At 55.6% G+C, this 20,149-nt stretch overlaps 2 protein-coding genes across 7 annotated transcripts; both read left to right on the top strand.

The window, feature by feature from the left end:
- Positions 1–2,195: 2,195 nt before the first annotated feature.
- On the top strand, positions 2,196–13,687 carry DUSP26 (dual specificity phosphatase 26). 5 transcript variants are annotated; one of them, XM_021275754.4, is made up of 4 exons: positions 2,196–2,309; positions 11,772–11,933; positions 12,270–12,478; positions 12,931–13,687. In XM_021275754.4, exons 1-4 carry the CDS (start codon positions 2,212–2,214, stop codon positions 13,128–13,130), a joined length of 669 nt encoding a protein of 222 aa, XP_021131429.4. In that variant the 5' UTR covers positions 2,196–2,211; the 3' UTR covers positions 13,131–13,687. The 5 variants fall into 5 exon arrangements, with proteins under 5 accessions (XP_021131429.4, XP_021131428.4, XP_071883221.1 ...); XM_021275753.4 differs by having other exon boundaries at positions 2,197–2,309; positions 11,661–11,933; XM_072027120.1 differs by lacking the exon at positions 2,196–2,309 and adding an exon at positions 9,352–9,368.
- A 720-nt stretch (positions 13,688–14,407) lies between these two features.
- On the top strand, positions 14,408–20,055 carry RNF122 (ring finger protein 122). Of its 2 annotated transcripts, none has more exons than XM_027443609.3 (6): positions 14,408–14,565; positions 17,763–17,919; positions 18,769–18,814; positions 19,154–19,195; positions 19,463–19,545; positions 19,630–20,055. In XM_027443609.3, exons 1-6 carry the CDS (start codon positions 14,541–14,543, stop codon positions 19,742–19,744), a joined length of 468 nt encoding a protein of 155 aa, XP_027299410.1. In that variant the 5' UTR covers positions 14,408–14,540; the 3' UTR covers positions 19,745–20,055. The 2 variants fall into 2 exon arrangements, with proteins under 2 accessions (XP_027299410.1, XP_027299409.1); XM_027443608.3 differs by lacking the exon at positions 14,408–14,565 and adding an exon at positions 15,095–15,246 and having other exon boundaries at positions 19,466–19,545.
- The last annotated feature ends 94 nt before the right edge of the window (positions 20,056–20,149 follow it).

Here is a 20,149-nt window from a genome sequence, read left to right on the forward strand (position 1 = left end):
GTGTAAAAAGACAAGATTACATTTGGGATGAATTCTGCGTGGCTGGAGGTGCCGGTACTTGCACACCGAGGAAGGGGCACTGATTCCAGGTGCCAGGATCAGGCTCTGCTGCCCTGCTGCAGGGAGCCAGCACAAAATTAGCACAGGAGACAGTCACCAGGAGGAGTCCAGAGGCACAGCACGAGGAAGGGACTTATTCAAGGTCCAGTTTAACTGTTATTTTTAGATTGAGCATATTTTACCACCCTCTAGAGAGGAAATGGGAGACTGCTGCTTGGTCCTGCTGTATTTTGGAAGGACTTGGAGCTGACGTGACAGAAGTTACACGTTTTTGTCATTATTAATAATCACCTACTGTGCTCATCAGCGCAGTTGTTGGAAACTGGGAATGCCCAAGGAGGTGAGGAAATCAGCCCAGGACCAAACTCAGCCCCAGCCGTGTGTAACCTCGCTGTTACTCCGAGAGGTCTGTGTGAAGAGGCCGTGGCTGAGATAGAGCACCTGGTGCTTGGTGCCATTCCAAAAAAAGCCGTCCACTTGGAGACCCTGGCACACTGTCAGGAGCAGCTTTACCTTACAGATTAGAAATCAGGGCATGCTGAGCAGCCTTCAGCTGAAACAATTCTGTTTTGGCGATATTCTCCCTTCCAGCTTGGCCATTCCTTGGCTAGAGCTTCCAGTTTTCAACCACGGCAACCCCAAGCCCTAGCTCAGGTGCACAAACCTCTGCTTGCTTCTTCATTTTCACCATAAACCAAACTCCTTCTGCCAGCTTTCCCCCTCGCTCCCCGACTCTTTGCAACTGGCACCTTCCTTGAAGAAGAATAGCAAGAACGAGAATGTATAGCCGTAATAGATTTTCCCCACCGGAGTGTACGCGAAATTTAAGGCTTTGCTCTGGACACTGAATGGTTGGTCATTAACGCACTTCGAATCAGCAGCATAAAACAATCCTCATAAGTGCTCCCGTGAAAAATGGTGGCAGAGATCAGAAGTGATCAGAATGCAGACGGGAGCTGCAGCTCTGGGCGTAAAAATGATTAATGAAAAATCCCCGGCATCCTTTCTTCTCTTTGCAAGGGAGGAAGCGAGCGAGCTTGACAAGAACAACGGCTCCTCGTGTGAGGAGGATAATAGCAGGAATGATATGTCTCCAGGAGATTCCCAAGGCCTTGCGCGCACGTAATAAATTGCCCTTGTCACTTTTGGGAAACTTATGAAGAAAGATCACCAAAGCCAGCGGAGGCAATGAGGGAAAAGAACAAAAGACTCAACCCCAAAGAGCCCAGCCTTGCCTGGGAGGTGCACCGGCTCCGCTCACCCCTCGCCTCCGTTTGCTCAGCAAAGTGTTTCTGAAGTGAACAGAAGGAGTTGGGTCCCCGTGCTCATAAAGTATCTGTCAGCGTGTGACAGCAGTAAAGCCAAGGCAGGGGCTGCGGGATGCAAAGCTGAGCATCTCAAACCCTGTTGGAGAGAGCAGGGGAGCTGCTGGCAAGCCCCCGGTGCTGCCGGGTGGGCGCTTGCAGCCAGGGACCCAGGAGGTTGCCTGGGATGTCCTGGTAGGTGAGGGCTCTGGCTTCACAGAGCTTCCTTTCTTCCCAATTTCTGTCATATTCCTTACATGAATGGTGTAAATCACTTATTCTCTTCATGCCTCAGTTCTCAGTTCATATGAGTTTGCATAAACCCGCCGGTGAGGCACAGAGGGATCCAGAGGCGGGGGTCACACTGGGAAAGCTGCTTTAATTTCCTGCTCTGCCTCCAGCTTCCGTGTGCCGTCGTAAATCACTGAAAGCAAGAAACATGAAGATAGATGGACTTTGCAATGCTCGACTGGTGCTGCCCAAAGCACACGGGGACTATCTAAGAGAGTGCAATCAACATATCTCCAGGCTGCTATTTGGGCATATGCAGGAAAGGCAATTTAGCAGAGCAGGGGTCCTTTAGGCAGTGGCTCAGAAGTGAGATAGTTTCCCTTTGTGAGTCATTCTGGTAAGACTTAGGACCCTGCAAGTGATCTGTGTGGATTTTTCCCTTAGTGGCTCAGTGTCACGATCTCTGTATTTTAATAACGGGGATGGCAGCACTCGCTGTTAGCCCTCTTTCCCCTGGGCATTCATTTGAACACCTGCTGCAGGTGGCTCGTCCTCCCTTGCTCCAGCACCACCGGCCTCAGCTGTGAGGATATTGCCATCAGTGCCTGCCAGGTGCATGGAGAAGATAAAGGCAGGTCCTGCATTAACGGCTGCTTTTGGGATTTCTGCTGTAGCTTCAGGACTGGCTGTGAACAGAGGGCTGGATGGCAGCAGGTAAAAGCACCCCTTGGCAGAGCAGCGTGGCCACGGTCAAGCAGATGTCCCCAATTCTGCTTTGTTGTCCCACTGAGAAAAATGAAGGGGAGTGTTTTTTGCTCAAGCACCGGGTCTGTGTGGGGAGATAACAGCCTGCTGAGGCCAGGCTAGCACTGTTGTGAGTGAAAAGCTTGTTGTGGAGGTGGAGGAAGAGCTTTGTTGCACCTGGGCAGCATAAACCAGGCAGGAGGCACTGCACGGTGCTGCCTGCCCTCGCCAGGATGGCTTCACCTGGCCACGCTTGTTTACCTGCTGTCATATCCCATTCATCCCGGCACTTTATGGGGGGCAGGCTCTGCCCTCTGCTCCCAGCCTCAGCCAAGTTCTTTCAAGGTATTTGCCTTCCTGTGAGCACGCAGGAATAATAGCGGCCGGGAGCAGGGTCATTTATTTGGCCTTTCATGCTTCAGCGTGATGGATGAGGATGCTGATAAATAGCTGCCTCCACCAGAAGGACTATTTTTGGTCCTTAGTTCTCATATGTGGCCGTGTAAATCGTCTTCCTGCTCACCTGCCTCATGAACAACTGTTAAAGATCTCTGAATGCCAAGCCCAGGGTTAAAGCTGTGCCTTAGGATGGGAGCTGGGGGTTTTCTGCTCCCTTACTGTAAATAAAAGTGAATTTCTTCCCTGCTTGCAGCCAGCTCCTTCCCGTGGGGCAGGGACTCCAGGGGAGCACCACGAATGCCCTTGGGGGAGTTTCAGGGCTTCATATTCTGGCTGCAGCAAATCCTGGGGGATTTCACAGCCCGTTAAGTGCCTGATCCCTTGGCACCTCCCAGCTCCCGAGGCGCCCTGTTCCTGAGGGACCCAGAGCTGCTGGAAGCACCAGGCCCAGGGATCACAGCCACGTATCCCCCAGGAGAAGGGCAGAGGGGAAAAATAAACAGGGAAAAATCAGTTAGAGAAAAAATTGGAAAAGGAAAGCTCTGGCATAGGAGCGGTGTGCAGGAGGCTTAGTTTCAGGGCTGATTTTCCTTCAGCTCCCTGCATGACTTTGCAGCAATCAGTGTGCAGAAATATGTGCTTTAATTTTCTCTCCTGTTTCTAAGCATATTTTCCATTATTTTCCGTCTTGTCTAAGCCAGACAGAACTCAGGATAGATTTAGATACCTGCATTCTGTGACTGTACGTTTCCTAGTGCCATGGGACACTGATTTCATTTGGATTTCTAATTTGTTTCACAATACTGTGGAATAATTAGAATTATTAAAGCTAAAATGTTCTTTGCTGCCTGTTTCCACTAGGCGAAGCAGCTCAGACTGTCACGTCTTTGGGGAGGGGAGAGGAGGAGGTTTGTTTTTTTTACTGCCTCAAAATCTTTTGTCCTTCACGACCTTTACTTCTTTTGCTAAAATTAACATTTCTGCTAAAAACAGAGGTGGGAAATTGGTGCAGCGGGAAGAGGGACCAAACATTCCTGCAGAGGAAATGTTCCTCCTTTCATAGCCGTGCTACGTGGCATATCGGTCGAGGTGATCTGCCCTTTCTCAGGCTAAATCATCGTCTCTAATGTTTTTCTTCTTTCATTATTACTCTCCTCTCCTTGAAACACGAGTACCTTCTGTGTTGACTGGAGCATTACTGTCTCTGCTGGTAGCAGATGGAAAGCCAAGCTGGAGGTACAAGTCGTGTTACCATAAGAGCCAGCAGCAAAATGTAATGGTTTCTAATGTAACCCTTCAAGTCATTGACAGAGCAGTTTCTCATTTTTTGTTAAGAAAAAAAAAAAAAAACAACAACAACCCTGAGGCAGAACTAAGTGTGCTGGTAAAATCCTGCCTTCAGATGTTGGGAGTTTTACAACTGGCATTGATGGATCTGGGAATTTTTAGCCCTTTTATTGGAGTAAATCAATCACACGAGAGCTTTCCTGGGGATAGGCAGGAAAGGATTTCCATACTGCAAAATCAAGCAGCAACATTTTCAAAAGGAAGACTACTTCTGATAGTCTAATTAGAAACATCAGATTGGGGTCTAATTGGTGAAAGCAAATCAGGCCCAAGTCATCTTGAGCGCATGCAAGGAAAATCAGTTTGTGTTTATTGGGGAGACCTGTCGTGCCTGTGTTTGCTGCAAGAAAACAACTAAGAAATGACAAAACATTTTTTTTTTTTTTTGCTGTTTATTAATTTAAAATGTTTGGTTTGGGTTGACCCAGTGTATTTTTTTCCTCTTTGCTGACATTTTCCATTTGACCATGAGCTGAAGTTCCTGGGTGGGTGTGAAGCTCTCATGGGCAGCAGTGGCATTCCCTCATGGTAACCTGTGTAAGGTTTCCACAGGTTTTTGGGAGCACCCCTGCTGAGGCTGTCCTCCCCCAGCTCAGATCTTCCATCCCTTGCTTCCCCGTCCTGTACCACCAGCTGCTGTTAGAGCAAACCCGAACTGAGGAGGCAAGAGAGGAGCCGATTTGAAGTCCTTTCATTTGCAAATTCATTGCTGTGTCATTGGTACATCTTTCGGAGCCCTGTAGCCAGCGTGGGATTTGGGAAGCTCTCTGTATTAGCTCGTCCCACACCCCGAGCCTCCTCATTCCCTATTCAGAGCTGCGGCGAGCCTTTGTGCTCCCAATGCCCAGCAGCCGCCGTTGCATCTCCGTTCATCGACAAAGAGGAACCTTATCTTCTGATGGACACATACAGCACGGGCTGTGTGACATTTAAATCTCCCTTTGTCGCCAGCTCGGATATTTGTGCTGTTAAAAGAAGACCGTGCAGCCGGGTGATTTCATTACTGCAAATGTTATTACAGTGAAAGCCTGCTTGAGACGTAATGTCACTGAAGGGAAAATATGATCTAGCAGCGAGTGTGGCCTGCTAAAGGGTGCTGGGATTCATCACAGGCTGAAAGAAACCTCTCCAACATCAGACCTGTTAATGGAACAGCTTTTTTCTTCATCAAATCAAACCAGCCACTTCCTCAAAGCCCTAAGGCTAGGAATTAAAAAGAAGATTGAAAGGAATTAGGCACCCAACTCTCGCTGGCTTTCTATTTGAGCTCCTAAGCTCTTCTCCCTGCTTTAGAAATCGTTGCCGGGCTGTTGGGGTGCTTAGTGCCACAGACACAGTGAATAGAAACTCATTGTGTTAAGAGTAGCTGCAGACCTCAAAAAGACACCGCTGCTGCATGTCGTGCTCACAGCGATTAGTTCTTGCTCCAAGAACACGAAGGAGAGAAATAATCACGGATGGGTCCTGGCCTCTCTGAAGTCAGCATGAATTTACCAGGGACCTGCCCCCAGCTCCCACCCTGATGCAGATAGAATTCCTTTTTTTTCCTCCAGAGCAGATTTCCCAAAGGCTTTTGGATTTGCAAGGGCAAGAGTGGAGCTCCTGGAGGCAGAGGTGGCGCAGTGAGGGCTGCAGCTCTGGGAGCGCACAGCTCGAGGTGCGCGGTGCAGAGGTGATGCTGGTTACAGAGCGCGGCCATCCCAGCACACCTGCCTTCAAGGTGCAGGTTTCCAGTGCTGATTGGCTCTATTTCAAAGATCTCTTTGCTATGCAAGATAGATGTGACCTTCATCTTGAAAGATTAGCCTTTAGAAAGCGCGAGTAGCTCAGGCTCTTTGCTAATGGGGATCGTGGCTGGCTCAGCCCTGGGTAGTTCTCTCCCTTCTGACATCTTTCCGAGCGTTTAAACACAACGAGGAGCAGGTCAACAGCAAACCTCCCACCAGCTTTAAGAAGGTTTGGACTGTGCCCCAGCCTGCTCTCCTAACAAGATGTGACAAGCTGAAGTGAGCAGTTAGACAGAAAGCATCACGATTTCACAGCAGACTTTGCCAGCAACTTGCTGGGCTTTTTGACTATTTTTTTTTTCTTAGTGATTTTTTTTTTCCCCTCTGTATGCTATAGCAACTCAGATCCATCCCAGGCTGCTTCTGACATTAACAAGACAGGGGATGACAGGCAGGATGCGTCCACGAGCAATTCAGAGTCTCCCCGCTAAGTAATCATAAACACTGCAAGTTTGCAACAAAGCCAGCAGCTGTCTCTCTCCCTCTGGACAAGCGCTGCTTCCTCGCAAATTGAGGCTCTGCAGGTTTTACAGCTGTCGGACAATGAGTCTGGTGCTGTTATTTCCTCTTCCTTTTTTTTTTTTTCCTTCTTCCTTTTTCTTTCTTTTAATGGAAAATATCTCAGCGTTGCCAGAACTCAAGTGGCCCCCTCCAGCAGTGAATCGATAGAGCCGAGTGATGAGGCTTTAACTCCTGGCTGGCGCTGCCGCAATGGGCACCGAGGAGTTGTGTTTCCTGCACATCCTCCCTTGCAAGGGTTTATTGCCTTCGATCACATTTCTTACAGGGAAGCAGGCGTCTGTTTTGGGGCTGGGAGAGGATTTTACAGCGCTCGAATGCTGTCCAAAAGGTGCTGAGACTGGAGAGGCTTGGGAGAGCCCCGGGAAGGCTGTAACCTCGAGCTTTGCAGTTTGCTTCCAGATTGCTGGAGCCCCAAAAGAAACCTTTATCCCTGCCCTAAACGCAGGCAAGGAGTGAAGATTATTACTTTATTGCTTTGATCAAGAGTTGGATCTACCTTGGACTGACTGGCTGCATGACCTTAGAAGCCTTTTGTGGATAAATTTTCAATGATTTTTTTTTTTGAGGCAGCCTGCAGCAGCCCCCATGGATGCAATGCTGCATCCGTGCAGCTAGGGAAGAGTGTGGTGGACTTACCTTCAGTGCCAGGAGAATCATGTTTGTCCAAATCCTATCCAGTATGCTGCTGTAATGCAGCTCTGCCATCCTGCACGACCCCTTTCAACAACGCCACCTTCCCACCTTGACCACTAATGTAAAGAAGTTTAATTTTCTGTGGTTATTCTGCAGCTCTCTCTGCCCTCTGTGCTCCCTCCGTCTGCCACCCTCCTCTGCGGCGGGTCTATCAAATGGCACACGTTGGATGAAATACATATTCTTTCTGTTTATGATTGAGTGTAATAAACTCTGGCGCCTCTGCCTTCCAGGTGGCTTTTGGACATGCAGCATTTAGTGCGTGAAGTGATTGATCTCTGATCTTTAAAACAGAGCTGTGAAGACCGCGGCGAATTTGCATGCGTGTGGAGTGTAAAGCCAGGAAATAGCAGCTCTGAAACTCTCTAACCCCTGCCCTTTATTTCCTTGGGCTGAGTTTTCCATGTTTGACAATGCGCGCGGTGGTGATTTATGTATAACCAGAGCAGCCTCCAGTGGTTGGAGCTGTGAACTTTTCCGAGCTGCCCTTTATTGCAGCTCGCTTGCGGGTTTTGCAGAGCCCCAAACCCCGATTCCTCCCTGCTCCGAGCTCTGGCTTGGTGAAAAGGGACAGCTGGGAGCAGCGGGTGCCCTGCTAATTCTGCTGGGAGCCGATTCCCATCCTAATGGAGCTGAAAGCAGCTGCTCTGTCCTCGCTGCTGCACGCAGCAGTTCCTGACACTAGATGAGACGTGGGGACGTGGTGGCTGCCTGTGCCAGCATCCCACCCCTGCTGTAACAGCAGCACCCTGCTGCAAGCAAGTCTGCCTGCTAGGGGATGTAGGAAATCCATGCTGGTGCTGTCCTTAAGCTGTCCAGCCCTACAGCACTCAGTGGTGGTGCCCGTGGCTGGGGAGAGCTGGTTCTTACCTCTCCTGGGTGCCCACAGCTGGGCTTTAGCTGCCCAGCACCAATGGCCCTGCTCAGTCAGGGGGCTCAGCATCATGGGGTGATGAAGCTCAGAGGAAAGCGGGGTTGCAGGATGTTTTGGGGGCTGGTTCTGCAGCTGGGTACATCCCTGGGGAGCAGCTTTGAGAGTCACCACTGGTAGGAGGGGAGGTTTCAACCCCCCAGCGGTGTTTGTGCCCCCTCCAAGCACGCAGACCCATTGCTTCGGGTCACCTCCTGCCTTCAAGGAGAGATGCTTCAGAAGGGAGAGGGGACACGCCGAGCCGATAAATGCTATCAGGGAGCAAGGAGTGAGTCGGTCTCTGCTACAACACCGATGTTTATGGAAAACAAGGAGAGGAGGCGAGTCAGGGAGGTCAGCTGCGTGTCTGAGAAACTTCCCTTATAAAAAGCCAGATTGCTGACACCTCTTGCTGCAGCTGCCCAGGCATTCCGAAGCGTCTGAGACTTCATTATCTAAGAAGCAGTCACTGGCTTTGCTGGGGACTTCTGGCTGCTTTACAAAGCAATTCCAGTATTATTATTGCAGTAAAAACATACCAACTACTAATCCTCCGTTTAAACGGCCAGTAAGTTCCCTGCGGGCAACTCTCTGCCAAAACGTTTATCCAGCTAATTTTATTCCGTGTTGTTTTCTTCTTACTCAGATTTAACCTTTTGTGACGAGGGTTGTAGGCACTTCTGTGTAGAAGCATGTTTTTCAGACTACTGGGACCGTAATTCCTTGGTGTGTGGCTGAGGGATGTGGAGGCATCCATACCCAGTGTACGGGACAGGGCAGCTTGCTGGTGGTGCTGGGTTCGTGCCCAGAGCTTCTGAGGTTGCATCTGAGACCATTACAGATCCAGACAAAAACAAGACAGAAAATGTTCCCGTTTAATTGAACAGGAGGGAGGCAGGGAGCGCCACAAACCTTGGGATGTGGTGTTTGGCCTGGAACAGCGTGTTTCGACTCTTCCTCAGATTGTTTTTCCCACCACACTCCTACTTTCTGATTTGAGTCAAACTTTTAAGTCGAATGCCAGCACTTCTAAGGGGATGGAGAATATTCCGCCTGGAAAATGCTTAAGTGAAATATTGCAGCGCTTCTGAAACGAATGGTGTCATTTAGAGAATGTCAAAACAAAAAGCTTCAATTTTTTGAACTTTTTATTTTTTTCTAGGGGGAAAAAAGGTATTCCCTGACTTTGACGTGAATTTGTGAATAGATACCACGTATCTCCACCCCCCCAGGCTTATTTTCTTAGCAAATGAAGAAAATGTCACCAAGCCCTGGCTCTGCCAAACCGACCCTAAGCGAGGGGGTTAGATGGGGTCGATTATAAAAAAGAAATGAGGGAGCATCCCCTGGAGAGAGCCACAGAGCTCCGATGTAGGTAACCATGTCATCAGCACCACTTTGTCGGCTTTTTCTCCTTCTCTGCATGCCTGTGGCTTTTGGTTTGCAGGAGGAGGAGTGAAAGCAAAGCTGGCAGCAGCGTTTCGGTGTGTTGTTGCTGCTGTTTTCATCCGCATAGTGATGGGCACCTCCGTGTGTGCCTGTGCATGCCTGCATGCGGTCTCCGACTCCGTGCCCGTCTCCCTCGTTCCTCCCTTAGCCACCCATGCACGGCGTGCTATAAACAAACCTGCCTCTGGACATGCCATGGCTTAAAATAGATGTTCATACATCAGCCGTTCTCCAGCGGCAGCGGCAGCAGCAGGAAGACATGGCCGACTGGATCTGCCTGCCACCCTCGCTCTGAGCAGGGGAAGCCTCAGCCCTCGCTAAGGTAGAGTACGGGGGGGGGCGTCTCCTTCCTCCCCGTGTCTGTCTGTCTGTCTCCCTGAGCCTGTGCTCGCTCGGCGATGCCTCTTGCTCTGCGCCCAGGCAGCTTCTGGCTGCTTTCCCCCCTCCCTCCGAGCCCTGCACGGCTGCCAGGGGGGCTCGGGGACAGCCAGGAGCCTGCTTGGGAGAGCTGGGAGCGAGCCCCCCCCCCGGGCTTGGCACCCACAGGGGGGATGCAGGGGATGCAGGTGGGGTTTGGGAGGGATTTGGGTGCTGGGGGGGCTGTTTGGAGGACATGGATGGGGGCAATTTCTCTTCCCTGCAGCACCTTGTGGGGCTGGCACAGCGGTGTGCTGGGGGGGGGGATGCTGGAGGCCAGCTCTGGGCCTGAGTTTTGTGAGCTCTATCCCTCCATAGGTGTGGGCTGCTGTTTTACCAGCCGGCTGTAGCAATCCGAGGGGCTGTCTGGCTCTTTACAGCCTCGTGCTGGGGGTGTGGGGTTTTTTCAGACCCCTCTGCTGCCCCTTCCCTAACGCTGCCCAGGACTGGTGGCGCGTGGCTGTGCTGCAGCCAAGGTCACCCAAGGTTTAAGGGCCCGGCACGCGGCCGTGCCAAATGCCATTTCCAGGTGGGTTTTGCCAAGTCGGGATGCCCAGCGAGAAGGAATCCAAAATTCATCAGGGCAGAGGGGGTGGCCCGTGCTCTGTGCTGGGGGCGAGCAGCATGGGCAGCACCCCAGGGTGCCAGGCAGGGTCTGAGCTGCTCCCCCCGCAGAACAGGGAGCGGGGAGGGAGACGTGCAGTGTCTCCAGTCTCCCCCTGAGCTGCCTCATGCCCTTGCAATGTTTTCCTCCTCCGTGCCTTGCCAAGAAATGGCCGGAGGCTGCTTCCTTCTGCACTGTTGGCTGCTGGCCGGCGCCTTGGGCGAGATGTCCGAGCAGGCAGGCTGAGGGCAGCCAGCCCGGCACAAGGGTGCCAGCGCTGGGTGGCTGAGGTGGGACACATTTTGGACACCTCCCAGCCCCTCCAGGGCAGGAAGGGAAACGATCTGCTCATGTAGGGGGGCTCTGCAAGCTGGAGGGGCAGCAGCCAGCGAGCAAAACCAGGGGGCTCTGCCTGCTGCCTGGCTGCGGGGACTGTCACTGCTCCGAGGCTGGCCAGGGAGGTGTCCTGACAAATATCGGCATCATCTAAAGGGCTGAGAGCAGAGCCATGTCCCAGAGGCTCTGCAAAACGAGCTTTTGCATCCCCTGAAATTAACTCTTACCCACCCCAAACCTGTCCTGGGTGTTCAAATGCAGCAGCAGGGCTGCTGTGCTCGGAGGGGTTAACGCTGCCTCTCCCTCCCCGCAGGCTTTTGTGCCTGGTCCGCAGGAGTCTGGGCCCCAGCCAGACCCCGCGTGGTGCCATATGGAATCCTCCACCTGTTTGGGGCTTTTCCTCCCCGATCCTGGTGGCTTGCCCGGAGCTGGCCGCCTTCCGCTGCTTCTGATCACAGGTTGGCAGCCTCAGTTCTCGAGCTGGCATTGTCCCGCTGGCAGGCAAAACCCCCGAGCCAGCTCAGGAGGGAAGGTGGTCCTGTACAGAGCATCTCCTGCCAATGTGGCCTCAACCCAACTCGTGGGGCTGGAGCAAAACCTCAGCCCGTGGAGACTCAGCAATCTGGCTGCCTCTCCAGCTTCCCTGGCACCGCAAGCTGCTCCCCAGCAGCATCCCTTCTTGGAAGGGAGCGCAGGTGAGCGTGTCTCACAGCGGGAGCTGCTGGGAAGCTGGCTCGACACAGCCCTCTCACCATGAAGGTCAGGTTTTTGGCTGCTTCGGGCCAGCATTTCTACAAAAGGGCTGGAGCGAGAGGTCCCCGGCTCTTCTAACAACATCTCCTCTGCTTCTGTGCCAGGACCGTGGGTGGCAGCAGCAGCAGAAGAGACCTCCAGGCCCCCCGCCGGCCTTCACGACCCCACAGGTATGCCTTGTGGGTCTCGGCAGCTCCCATGGCTTTCCTGTCCAGGTTCTCCAGGAACGGCACCAGGTCGCCGAGCCGGGGCTCGCGGGAGGAGCGCAGCAACCACCCCATCCTCAGCGTCTTCGAGCTGGAAAGGCTGCTGTACACGGGGAAGACAGCCTGCAACCACGCCGACGAGGTCTGGCCAGGCCTCTACCTGGGTGATCAGTATGTATCGGAGGGGGACAAGAACGGGGGGCTGAGGGGTATTTGAAATGCAGAGGGTCGGGAGAGGAAAGCTGGAAGTGTGAGGGAGAGGAGGATGTGATGGGTTGGAGGAGGAAGGACGTGAGCACAGCTGTGCTGAGAGATTGGAGAGCTGCTGTGGGAGGAGGTGGTGTGCTCATGGAGTCCGTGAGATTGACTTAAAATTCTGGCATCTGAGCCTGGCATCTTTCCTTTGCCTCTGATGAAAATGGACAGCCCTTACACCATCCTTGGGATTTTTTTTTTTTTTTAGTGTTGGACGTTTCTAAACTCACACACCTCTGCTCCTCCCTGCAGAGATATAGCAGCCAACCGCCGCGAGCTGGCCCACCTGCGCATCACCCACATCCTCAACGCCTCGCACAGCAAGTGGAGGGGGGGCGCCGAGTACTACGAGGGCACGGGCATCCGCTACCTGGGCATCGAGGCCCACGACTCGCCTTCCTTCGACATGAGCCCCTACTTCTACCCTGCCGCTGACTTCATCCACCAGGCGCTGAATGAAGGTCAGCGGTAAAGATTGGCGGGGCGAATTGGGGAGGGGAGAAGCTCCCTTTGGTGGGTGGAAAGCTGGATCAACATCCTATTGCTAAGCATTGTAGAAAATGGGGGTATTTCTAGATTGGTGTGGTGTCTTCTGCTCTGGATTGCTTGCTCCAAAGAGGAGATGGGCACAATTAGAGCACTAGCCCCATAGATCACAGCCTCAGCCTGTGTCCAGCTCCTATTCAGACTGTTTGGGGATATCCTGATGCACTGACACCCTTTCCCAAGGGGAGGACCTCAGTGCATCACATCCCTATTAAATCTGGGGCCCTACATCTAACCCTGGAGGCTGCACACCTGCAGTGCCAGGCTGCACCATGACAAACGGTTGGGTCCTCTTTTATTTATTTATTTTTTAATTGGGATATTTAGTCTGCTGTGACACAGCCCCTGTGTTTTGCCCCCTCCCCAGGAAGGATCCTTGTGCACTGTGCTGTCGGGGTGAGCAGGTCGGCCACCTTGGTCCTCGCCTACCTCATGATCCGCCACCACATGCCCCTTGTAGAAGCCATAAAGACGGTGAAGGACCACCGCGGTATCATCCCCAACCGGGGCTTCTTGCGCCAGCTGGTCGCCCTGGACAATGCCCTGAGGCTGAAGAGGAGTTCGTGAAGGAGGATGAGAAGGGGTGTGCGGTGCTCCCCTTTCCCCCGTGCCCGCTGAGTGATAGGGGTAGGCCTTTCCTCCCAGTGCAGATGCTTGGCAGCTAAATAGGGTCCCGTGCAACCGGCCCCCCCCTCTCAGCTGAGGGGGTCCCCAGACATGCGAGCTATTCCTAGTGGTAAAGTCTAGGCCCTCAACCTGCAACCTCAGCACCTCGGTAGGCCTGATGTATCGCCTCCTTCCCAGCCTGCTCGCTCCGAGATGCCTCTGGAGGGACGCAGCCCCACGTTTCAGGTTTCTCCCTACCCCGTTTGGCTCCAGGAAGCCTTCAAGGGTTGGCTCTCCCACGTGGCAGACGCATTTGCCAAGCCGGTCCCGTCCCTCCCTCCCAGGAGACTGAAGCTGTGTGTGTTCCTCGTCTCGTTTCCCATTTGTTTTCGGTCTGTGTAGCAATGTGAAGTCGGTCTGGTGTGTGGGCTCTGGCAAACAGGCCTTTTGTCATCGTGTTTGGATGTCCTCCACGCCTAGTGTTAACCTGTGAAAATAAAGACAGCGCTAAGGAAGAAGCCTGGCCGTCCCTCGAGTGCTTCGGGACAGACTTTTTGTTCAGGCCAGGATCTGGCTTGGTGGAAAAGCTTTGCCCTGGGTGGCACCCTATGGCGCCCACCCTATGGCCCCCACCCCTCGGGGTCTCCTGCAGGCTCCCCGGCATGGCTGGGGGTGCTGACGGTGTCCAAAACCTCCTGCACGAGGCTGAGAGACACGGGGAGCTTCAGCAAGGCTCCCAAAAAGGCTGGTGAACAGGGCCACAGGCTGCTTTGGGGTGGAAGAGCCCTTAAAGATCATCTCATCCCAACCCCCTGCCTGAGCCCAGCTCACCCAAAGCCCACCCAGCCTGGCCTTGGGCACTGCCAGGCATGGGGGGGGGGGGGCACCCCCAGCTCTTTGGGTCAGCCTGTGGAGCACCTCACCGCCCTCAGAGTGAAAAAATTCTTCCATAAATCCAACCCAAATCCCTGCTATTTTAGTTCAAAGCCCTCACCCCGGTCCCAACCCTGCACCCCAAAACAGAGACCCTCCCCAGCTTCCCTGGAGCCTTCCCTTTTGGGGGCCACACACCCCCAGGGGAAGCTGTTTGGGACCAAGGGGGGCTCTATGGGGCCGGGGGGGGGCTCTATAGGGCCGGGCTCCCCACACTGCGTGCGACATGCAGCCCCCTCCCCATGCCTGGGGGGGGGTCCCGGAGCCTTTCCCCGGTCCCCCCTTTAACTCGGGGGCGGCCCCGGGCCTTGGGGGCTCGGCTTGGGGCGGGGTTTGGGGCCCGGCCCCGTTCCCCGGCTCCCGGCCCGGCCCCGCTCCCGGCCATGGCCCCGAGCCGCGCACGGCGGAGCCGGCCCGGCCCCGCGGAGCCGCTCCCGGATGCCCCCGTTCCAGTGGTGCCACGGTGAGAAAAGGGGTTTTTTGGGGGGTCAGGAGGGGGTTTTGGGGGTCCTGGGGGGGCTGCGAGGGGTTTAGGGGCGCCAGGAGGGGGTTGGGATAGGGTAGGAGGAGTTTGGGGGGGGGACAAGGGGGCTGGAGGGGAAGGAGGGGGTTTGGGGTCAGGAGGGGTTTGGGGGGGTTAAAGGGGGAGGCAGGAGGAGTTTGGGGGGTACAAGGGGTTTGGAGAGGGAAGGAGGGGTTTGGGGGTCAGGAGGGGTTTGTGGGGGCTGGGAGGGAGTTTAGGGGTGCCAGGAGGGGTCTGGGGGGGGGCAAGAGGAGTTTGGGGGGGCACAAGGGGTTTGGAGGGGGCAGGAGGGGCTTTTGGGGTCAGGAGGGGTTTGGGGGGTCAGGGGGCTGCTGCTCCTTCTGGGAGTTCTGGGGGAAGCAATGCCGGGGAGCAGGCAGCCCCCCACATCCACCCCAATAAGTTTTGCCCCCCAGGCAAGGGGTGCCGTGCTATGCCCTTTGGGGTCACCCCCCCTGGGGCAGGGGGAAGTGCTGCTGAGGACGCTGGCAAGAACGGGGGCCGGTGGTTTCAGTCCGATACCCAGTAAAGAAATGAAGTTTTCGCCTCGTCCCAATTGCAGCTCCTCTTTCACATCACGGCTCCTCCTGTTGCTCAGCCGTAGTTTGGGGCATTTTGCAGGTAATTTGGGACCTGGCTACCCCCGCTGCGAGCTGCCTGGCACAGGGGAGCCTTTTGGAGGAAGCCCCTTCCCGCATCACAGCAAACGTGACCTGGAAGCTGCAGTCAATTTTGTGATGCGAAGCCCACGGCTTTTGTGTGGGAGGGGAAAGAATGGGTTTTATTTCATGACCTGCTGAGTTTTCCATTCCTTGTGTTGAAGAAGAATTGGGGTGAGGGAGAAGCTCGGCTCAGCAAAAACCCAAAAACCCAGTGCCCGTGCAGAGCTCGTGTCTGTCCCGGTTTAAAATCCTGCCTGGAGCTGAGGGGTCGCGGTGGTTAAAGGTGTGCTGTTCGACCCCAAATGCTACAGGGCGCCCTGACTTCAGCCCGGCACTTTGCAGGGCACAGAGCTGGATGTGGGGGGCATTTTTTGGACCGTGCATCCGTCCTTTGGTCGTTTGGTGGCAGAAATTATCCCCGGGGCTCTCAGAGGCTCAGCTCAGCACCGAAATCCACCAGGCAGCCTGAACCTGCTGGGGTTGGAGGTGGCGCAACCCCAGTGCCCCGACAGGTCGGGCTGCACCTTTCCTGCTTACACAGGGGAGTTTTTGGGGTTGGCATGAGAAAACGCTCCGCTGGCAGGGCGCACCGCCTTCCCGAGCAGCCCTCGGGTAGCGAGAAGGGTGAGAAAGACATCGTGTGTCTGCAGCCCTTCTGCAGATGTCCTCTTTTCTCCTTTTTTTCACCTAAATAATTGTTGGAGCAGCTTTCAAGGCTCCTGGCTCCAGGTGCAAAACTGTCCCCGGGTGGACTGAGGCTGGTGACGGGGTTGTTTCGGTTTGGGTTTGGTGCCCCTCAGGCCTTCATTGTATTAAAACCAGCTGCCTTCTGTTCCTCCCGAGCTAAAAATATGGAAAGCCTTTGTCAGGAGAAGGGGGTTGTGCTAATTAAAACCACAGCCGAGCCAGCGCCCAGCCTGCTGCTGGGGGGAGCTGGAAGGGGCCGGCCAGGGTTGGGGAGGCCCCAGATTTGGGGAGGGGGTCGCATCTTCCCCCTGGGACCTGGCAGCAGCTTCGCCTCCCAGCCCGTGGCTCTGCCTGGAGCTCGTGGGGGCTGGAAAGCTTCTTTAGCAGGAATGAGCCCGGCTGAGCTGGCGAGCCTAAAATTAGCCTTGCCAGCTGTGCTGCGGCTGGCGGGGACGTGTTGGACCGGCTCCTCTTCGGTACAGGGCCGGGACTTGGGGCTTCTCCTCTTCCACCTCGCCTTTTCCCCCTGCTGCTGCTTCTGCTGCCCCTCGGGTGCCCGTGTAAGGGATTTTTAATGTCCCATCGACAGCTGCTGCCAGCCCGTGTCCCCCCACCACACACCAGCATTACCTCATTGACTTGTTTGGTTTTTGTTTTTTGTTTTGTTTTGTTTTTCTCATTCTATTTTCCGAGCATTTCTCAATCATTTCCAGTAGGGAAATGGAAAAAAAAAAAAAAAAAGAAAAAAGAAAAAAAAAACAGCTTTCTTATTGTCCTTCCCTGCACCTGGTGGTCTCGAGAGCAGGAGGCAGGGAGAGCAGGACCCGGCAAACAAATCCTCCCTTTCCCTGCTGTGTGGGTGAGGAGGCAGAGGTGGCGTGGCCAGCAAAAAAAAACCCGTTTCCTACAGCCCAGACGCCTCTCTCCAGCCAGGCAGGGTTTGGCCAGCACACCACGTGTAAACTCTGAGTAAATTCAGCGTGCACGAGGACGCAGACACCCGGCAGAAGCCCAGCTGGGAGCACCACGGGGCCGGGGGCATCGGTGTGCGCCCTGCTGCTCCCCAGGGACCTCACCACTCGTGCAGAGCTTTCTAACGCCGTGCCCTGCCTGTCTCTGCTGTCCCGGTGGAAAGCAGTTTTCCTCCTCTCCTGAGAAGCAGGCGGAGGATTTTAGTGGGCTGTAATTAAACCCAGAAGTGTTTCTGGAGGAGCTTTTTGATGAGCTGGCCCGGCACCCTCTGTTCCTGCTCTGTGCATCGCGGGCAGATGCTCCACAGAGCACAGCCGGGGCCTCCGCTCTGCTTTGAAGTCCCGTGTGAGCCCGATCTGCTGGGAAATCAAAGCTCTTGTGGGGTCAGCACGGTTTCGAGACAAGCAGCAGCGCTCACCCGCTGCCAGACCCCGATTTTGCATCAGCCAGCAGTGGGTTTGGTGTCACCTCGCTGGGTGGGCACCCTGCTGCCCTCCCCGTGCTGCCACCACCCCGTGCGGTGCCCTCCTACCCCGTTCGGTCTCTGTGCCACCCAGCACAGCCCCGGGGCTGCTCCTGGCTCCCTCCAAGCACTGACAGGCACCAGCTGCTCCGGCTTTCCGAGCTCCATCCCTCCCTAAATCCCCTCCTGGCTCCCCTGGGGCCTCTTTTCCTTCCAGACACCGGGACTCTGCCTCTCGTTTGTGCTGCTGGAGAAGGGTTTTGGGACCGTGGAAGCACAGAGGTGGCTGCAGCCACTTCAGGGGCTCTTTTCCTCTTCCATTCTAACCGCTGACTTCTCTTTCCTCCCCCAAGGGTGCTCCTGCAGTCTGGGCCTGATTTATACCCCTAAACCCTGCACAATGCCCCCCATCACGTTCCAGGACCTGCCGCTCAACATCTACATGGTCATTTTCGGCACCGGCATCTTCGTCTTCGTGCTCAGCCTCATTTTCTGCTGCTACTTCATCAGGTGAGCCGGGCACCCCCCTCGGGGCCATCCCAGCCCCGTAGGTGCCTCCGCCTTGCCCTTCCCCGTGCCCCATTGTTCTGCCCCACACCCCAGGAGCTTTTTGCCACGGGGATCTGACCCCGCAGCGGGGCCAGGCACGCCTGCAGCCCCCGTGGTCCCCGCGGTGGAGCAGGGCAGGAAGCGCAGGAAGGGGCTCCTGTTTTCCAGGGGACGTTTCGGAGGGCTGCATTGTGTCGGGCAGGGGGAGGAGCGGCGCTGCACGGCAGAGGATGTCTTTACATTGCCCTCCCTGCTCAGCCAGGGCTATTTTTAAACTCGGAGGCAGCAGCTGGCCTTTCTGCGGGCCTCCAGCCCTTTGCTGCGGGATGCCCCAGCTCTCTGCCGCCAGCCCCGGCATCTCTCAGCCACCCCATGGGCTGCAGAAGGACATTTCGGGGCTTGGCGTGGAGGAGAAGCGAAGGCAGTGAGGTCCCCTGCCCCCTGTGCCTTGCTGGGGCTCTCTCTGAGGCAGCTTTCCCCGGCGCCCTCGCCTCGGCCAAGGTCGTGGCGGGGCTGGGAGCTGCCGGCGGGCGAGCTGGAAATCGAGCGCTTCCTGCGCCACCAACGACTTCCTAAGGCAAACAATCGGGGCCGCCGGCTCTTATCGCTCCCTGCTGCCGATTCCTGACGGCTCCCCAGCACTGCGGGACCGGGTCCTGCCCCAGCACGGCTCGGCCCTAAATCCCATCCCCGGGCCGGGCAGGGCCACGCTGCCCTGGTGCCTCCTGAAATTTCGGGGTTGTGCTGCTCCCAGGTGGCTCTTGAGGGTGCTGGAAGGCTCACGGTGTCTTTTTCTCCCCTCTTCTCCAGCAAACTGCGGCACCAGGCTCAGAGCGAGAGGTTCGGGTACAAGGAGGTAAAGTCACGGCTGTTTCCTACACGCACACATCGATTTGGGGCCAAGCGGGAGGCGGGGGTGCAGCAGGGACTGATGCTTCTCGTCCCCAGCTGACCTGAGATATTCAAAGGCAGCGTGATGGGACACTGCTGCTGCTGTGCCTGAGCTCAACCTGCCCTTTCCTGGCTCATTTTGGATCCCATTGGCAAAATCCCGATGGGATCCAGGCCTGGACATGCGGTCGCTGCCTGTCCAGCCTGGATTTTTGCCAGCTCAGTGCTTGTTTGCAGTGAATCCCACAGCCCAGCTCGGTCCCGGCTGCTCCTGATCCTGATCCTGTCTCTTTTTCTCCCGCAGGTGGTTTTGAAAGGCGATGCCCGGAGGCTGAACGTGCACGGGGTGAGCGCAGAAACCCCTCTGGGGCTGACAGGGATGGTGCTTTGAGTCCCCATTGCTCCATGAGGCAGGACAGGGACGTGCCAGCACCGCATGAAACTGGTTGGAAATTGGGGAGGGAAACTCCCCGCCAGAAATTCCTGGGAAGAGACCCCACCACCCAGGGCTTTCCCTGGCCACAGCATCATAGCAGGAGCGGGGCTGTGCGTGGGCATTTTATAGGGTCCTGTGCGTTCACACCATCCCTAACCCCCATCTCATCTCCCGCAGCAGACCTGTGCCGTCTGCCTGGAGGATTTCAAGGCGAAGGAGGAGCTGGGGGTGCTGCCGTGCCAGCACGCCTTCCACCGAAAGTGAGTACAGCAGCAGCGGGGAGCGGGGATTTCCTCCCCACGGGGGTTTTTCAGCCTCACGTTTCCCCCCCCTACACCCTGCAGGTGCCTGGTGAAGTGGCTGGAGGTGCGCTGCGTGTGCCCCATGTGCAACAAGCCCATGGCGGGGCCGGCACAGCCCCGCGCCGGCATCGGGACGCTGCTGGACGAGCTGGTGTGAGCGGCCCCGTGTCCCTGGGGGGGGACGAACGCTTCGTCTCGGAGGATTCGGGATTTCGGAGCTGGGGTTTTTAACTCGTGGGGGCGCTGCGTTGGTTTGGGGGGCGGTTTTTATGCTGCATCCAGCTCTCTGCCAGGACCCCCTGGGCTTGCTGACGGAAGGCAGAGCCCAGGGCACGGGCAGGGCTGTGCCCCCGCTGCTGCCTGTGTGGGGGTGTTTCTGTAGCTGCCCCTTCTGGACTTTGAGGCTCCCGTTTTGGGGAGAGATTGTGCGGTTTTGTGTAACGCCACGATTAAAAGGACAGTTTCTCAGCCGGTTGTGGGCACTCGGGGGGGTTCCGGGATTACTTTGGGGTGGCAGAGGGAAGCGCTCCGGAAGATCACGATTCGTAACAACCTCAAAACA

The sequence above is a fragment of the Anas platyrhynchos genome, chromosome 23 (assembly GCF_047663525.1).
Source record: "Anas platyrhynchos isolate ZD024472 breed Pekin duck chromosome 23, IASCAAS_PekinDuck_T2T, whole genome shotgun sequence".
NCBI lineage: Eukaryota > Metazoa > Chordata > Aves > Anseriformes > Anatidae > Anas > Anas platyrhynchos.

Excerpts from the sequence above, each read along its gene's own strand:
- DUSP26 (XM_005024644.6), top strand. The coding sequence starts at position 9,656 with ATGTTCATACATCAGCCGTTCTCCAGCGGCAGCGGCAGCAGCAGGAAG. Across the intron at positions 9,769-11,660 it reads AAGCCTCAGCCCTCGCTAAG|GACCGTGGGTGGCAGCAGCA; the intron begins GTAGAGTACGGG and ends CTTCTGTGCCAG. Across the intron at positions 12,479-12,930 it reads CCACCAGGCGCTGAATGAAG|GAAGGATCCTTGTGCACTGT; the intron begins GTCAGCGGTAAA and ends CCCCCTCCCCAG.
- RNF122 (XM_027443608.3), top strand. The coding sequence starts at position 15,159 with ATGAAGTTTTCGCCTCGTCCCAATTGCAGCTCCTCTTTCACATCACGG. Across the intron at positions 17,920-18,768 it reads TTCTGCTGCTACTTCATCAG|CAAACTGCGGCACCAGGCTC; the intron begins GTGAGCCGGGCA and ends CCTCTTCTCCAG. Across the intron at positions 18,815-19,153 it reads AGAGGTTCGGGTACAAGGAG|GTGGTTTTGAAAGGCGATGC; the intron begins GTAAAGTCACGG and ends TTTCTCCCGCAG.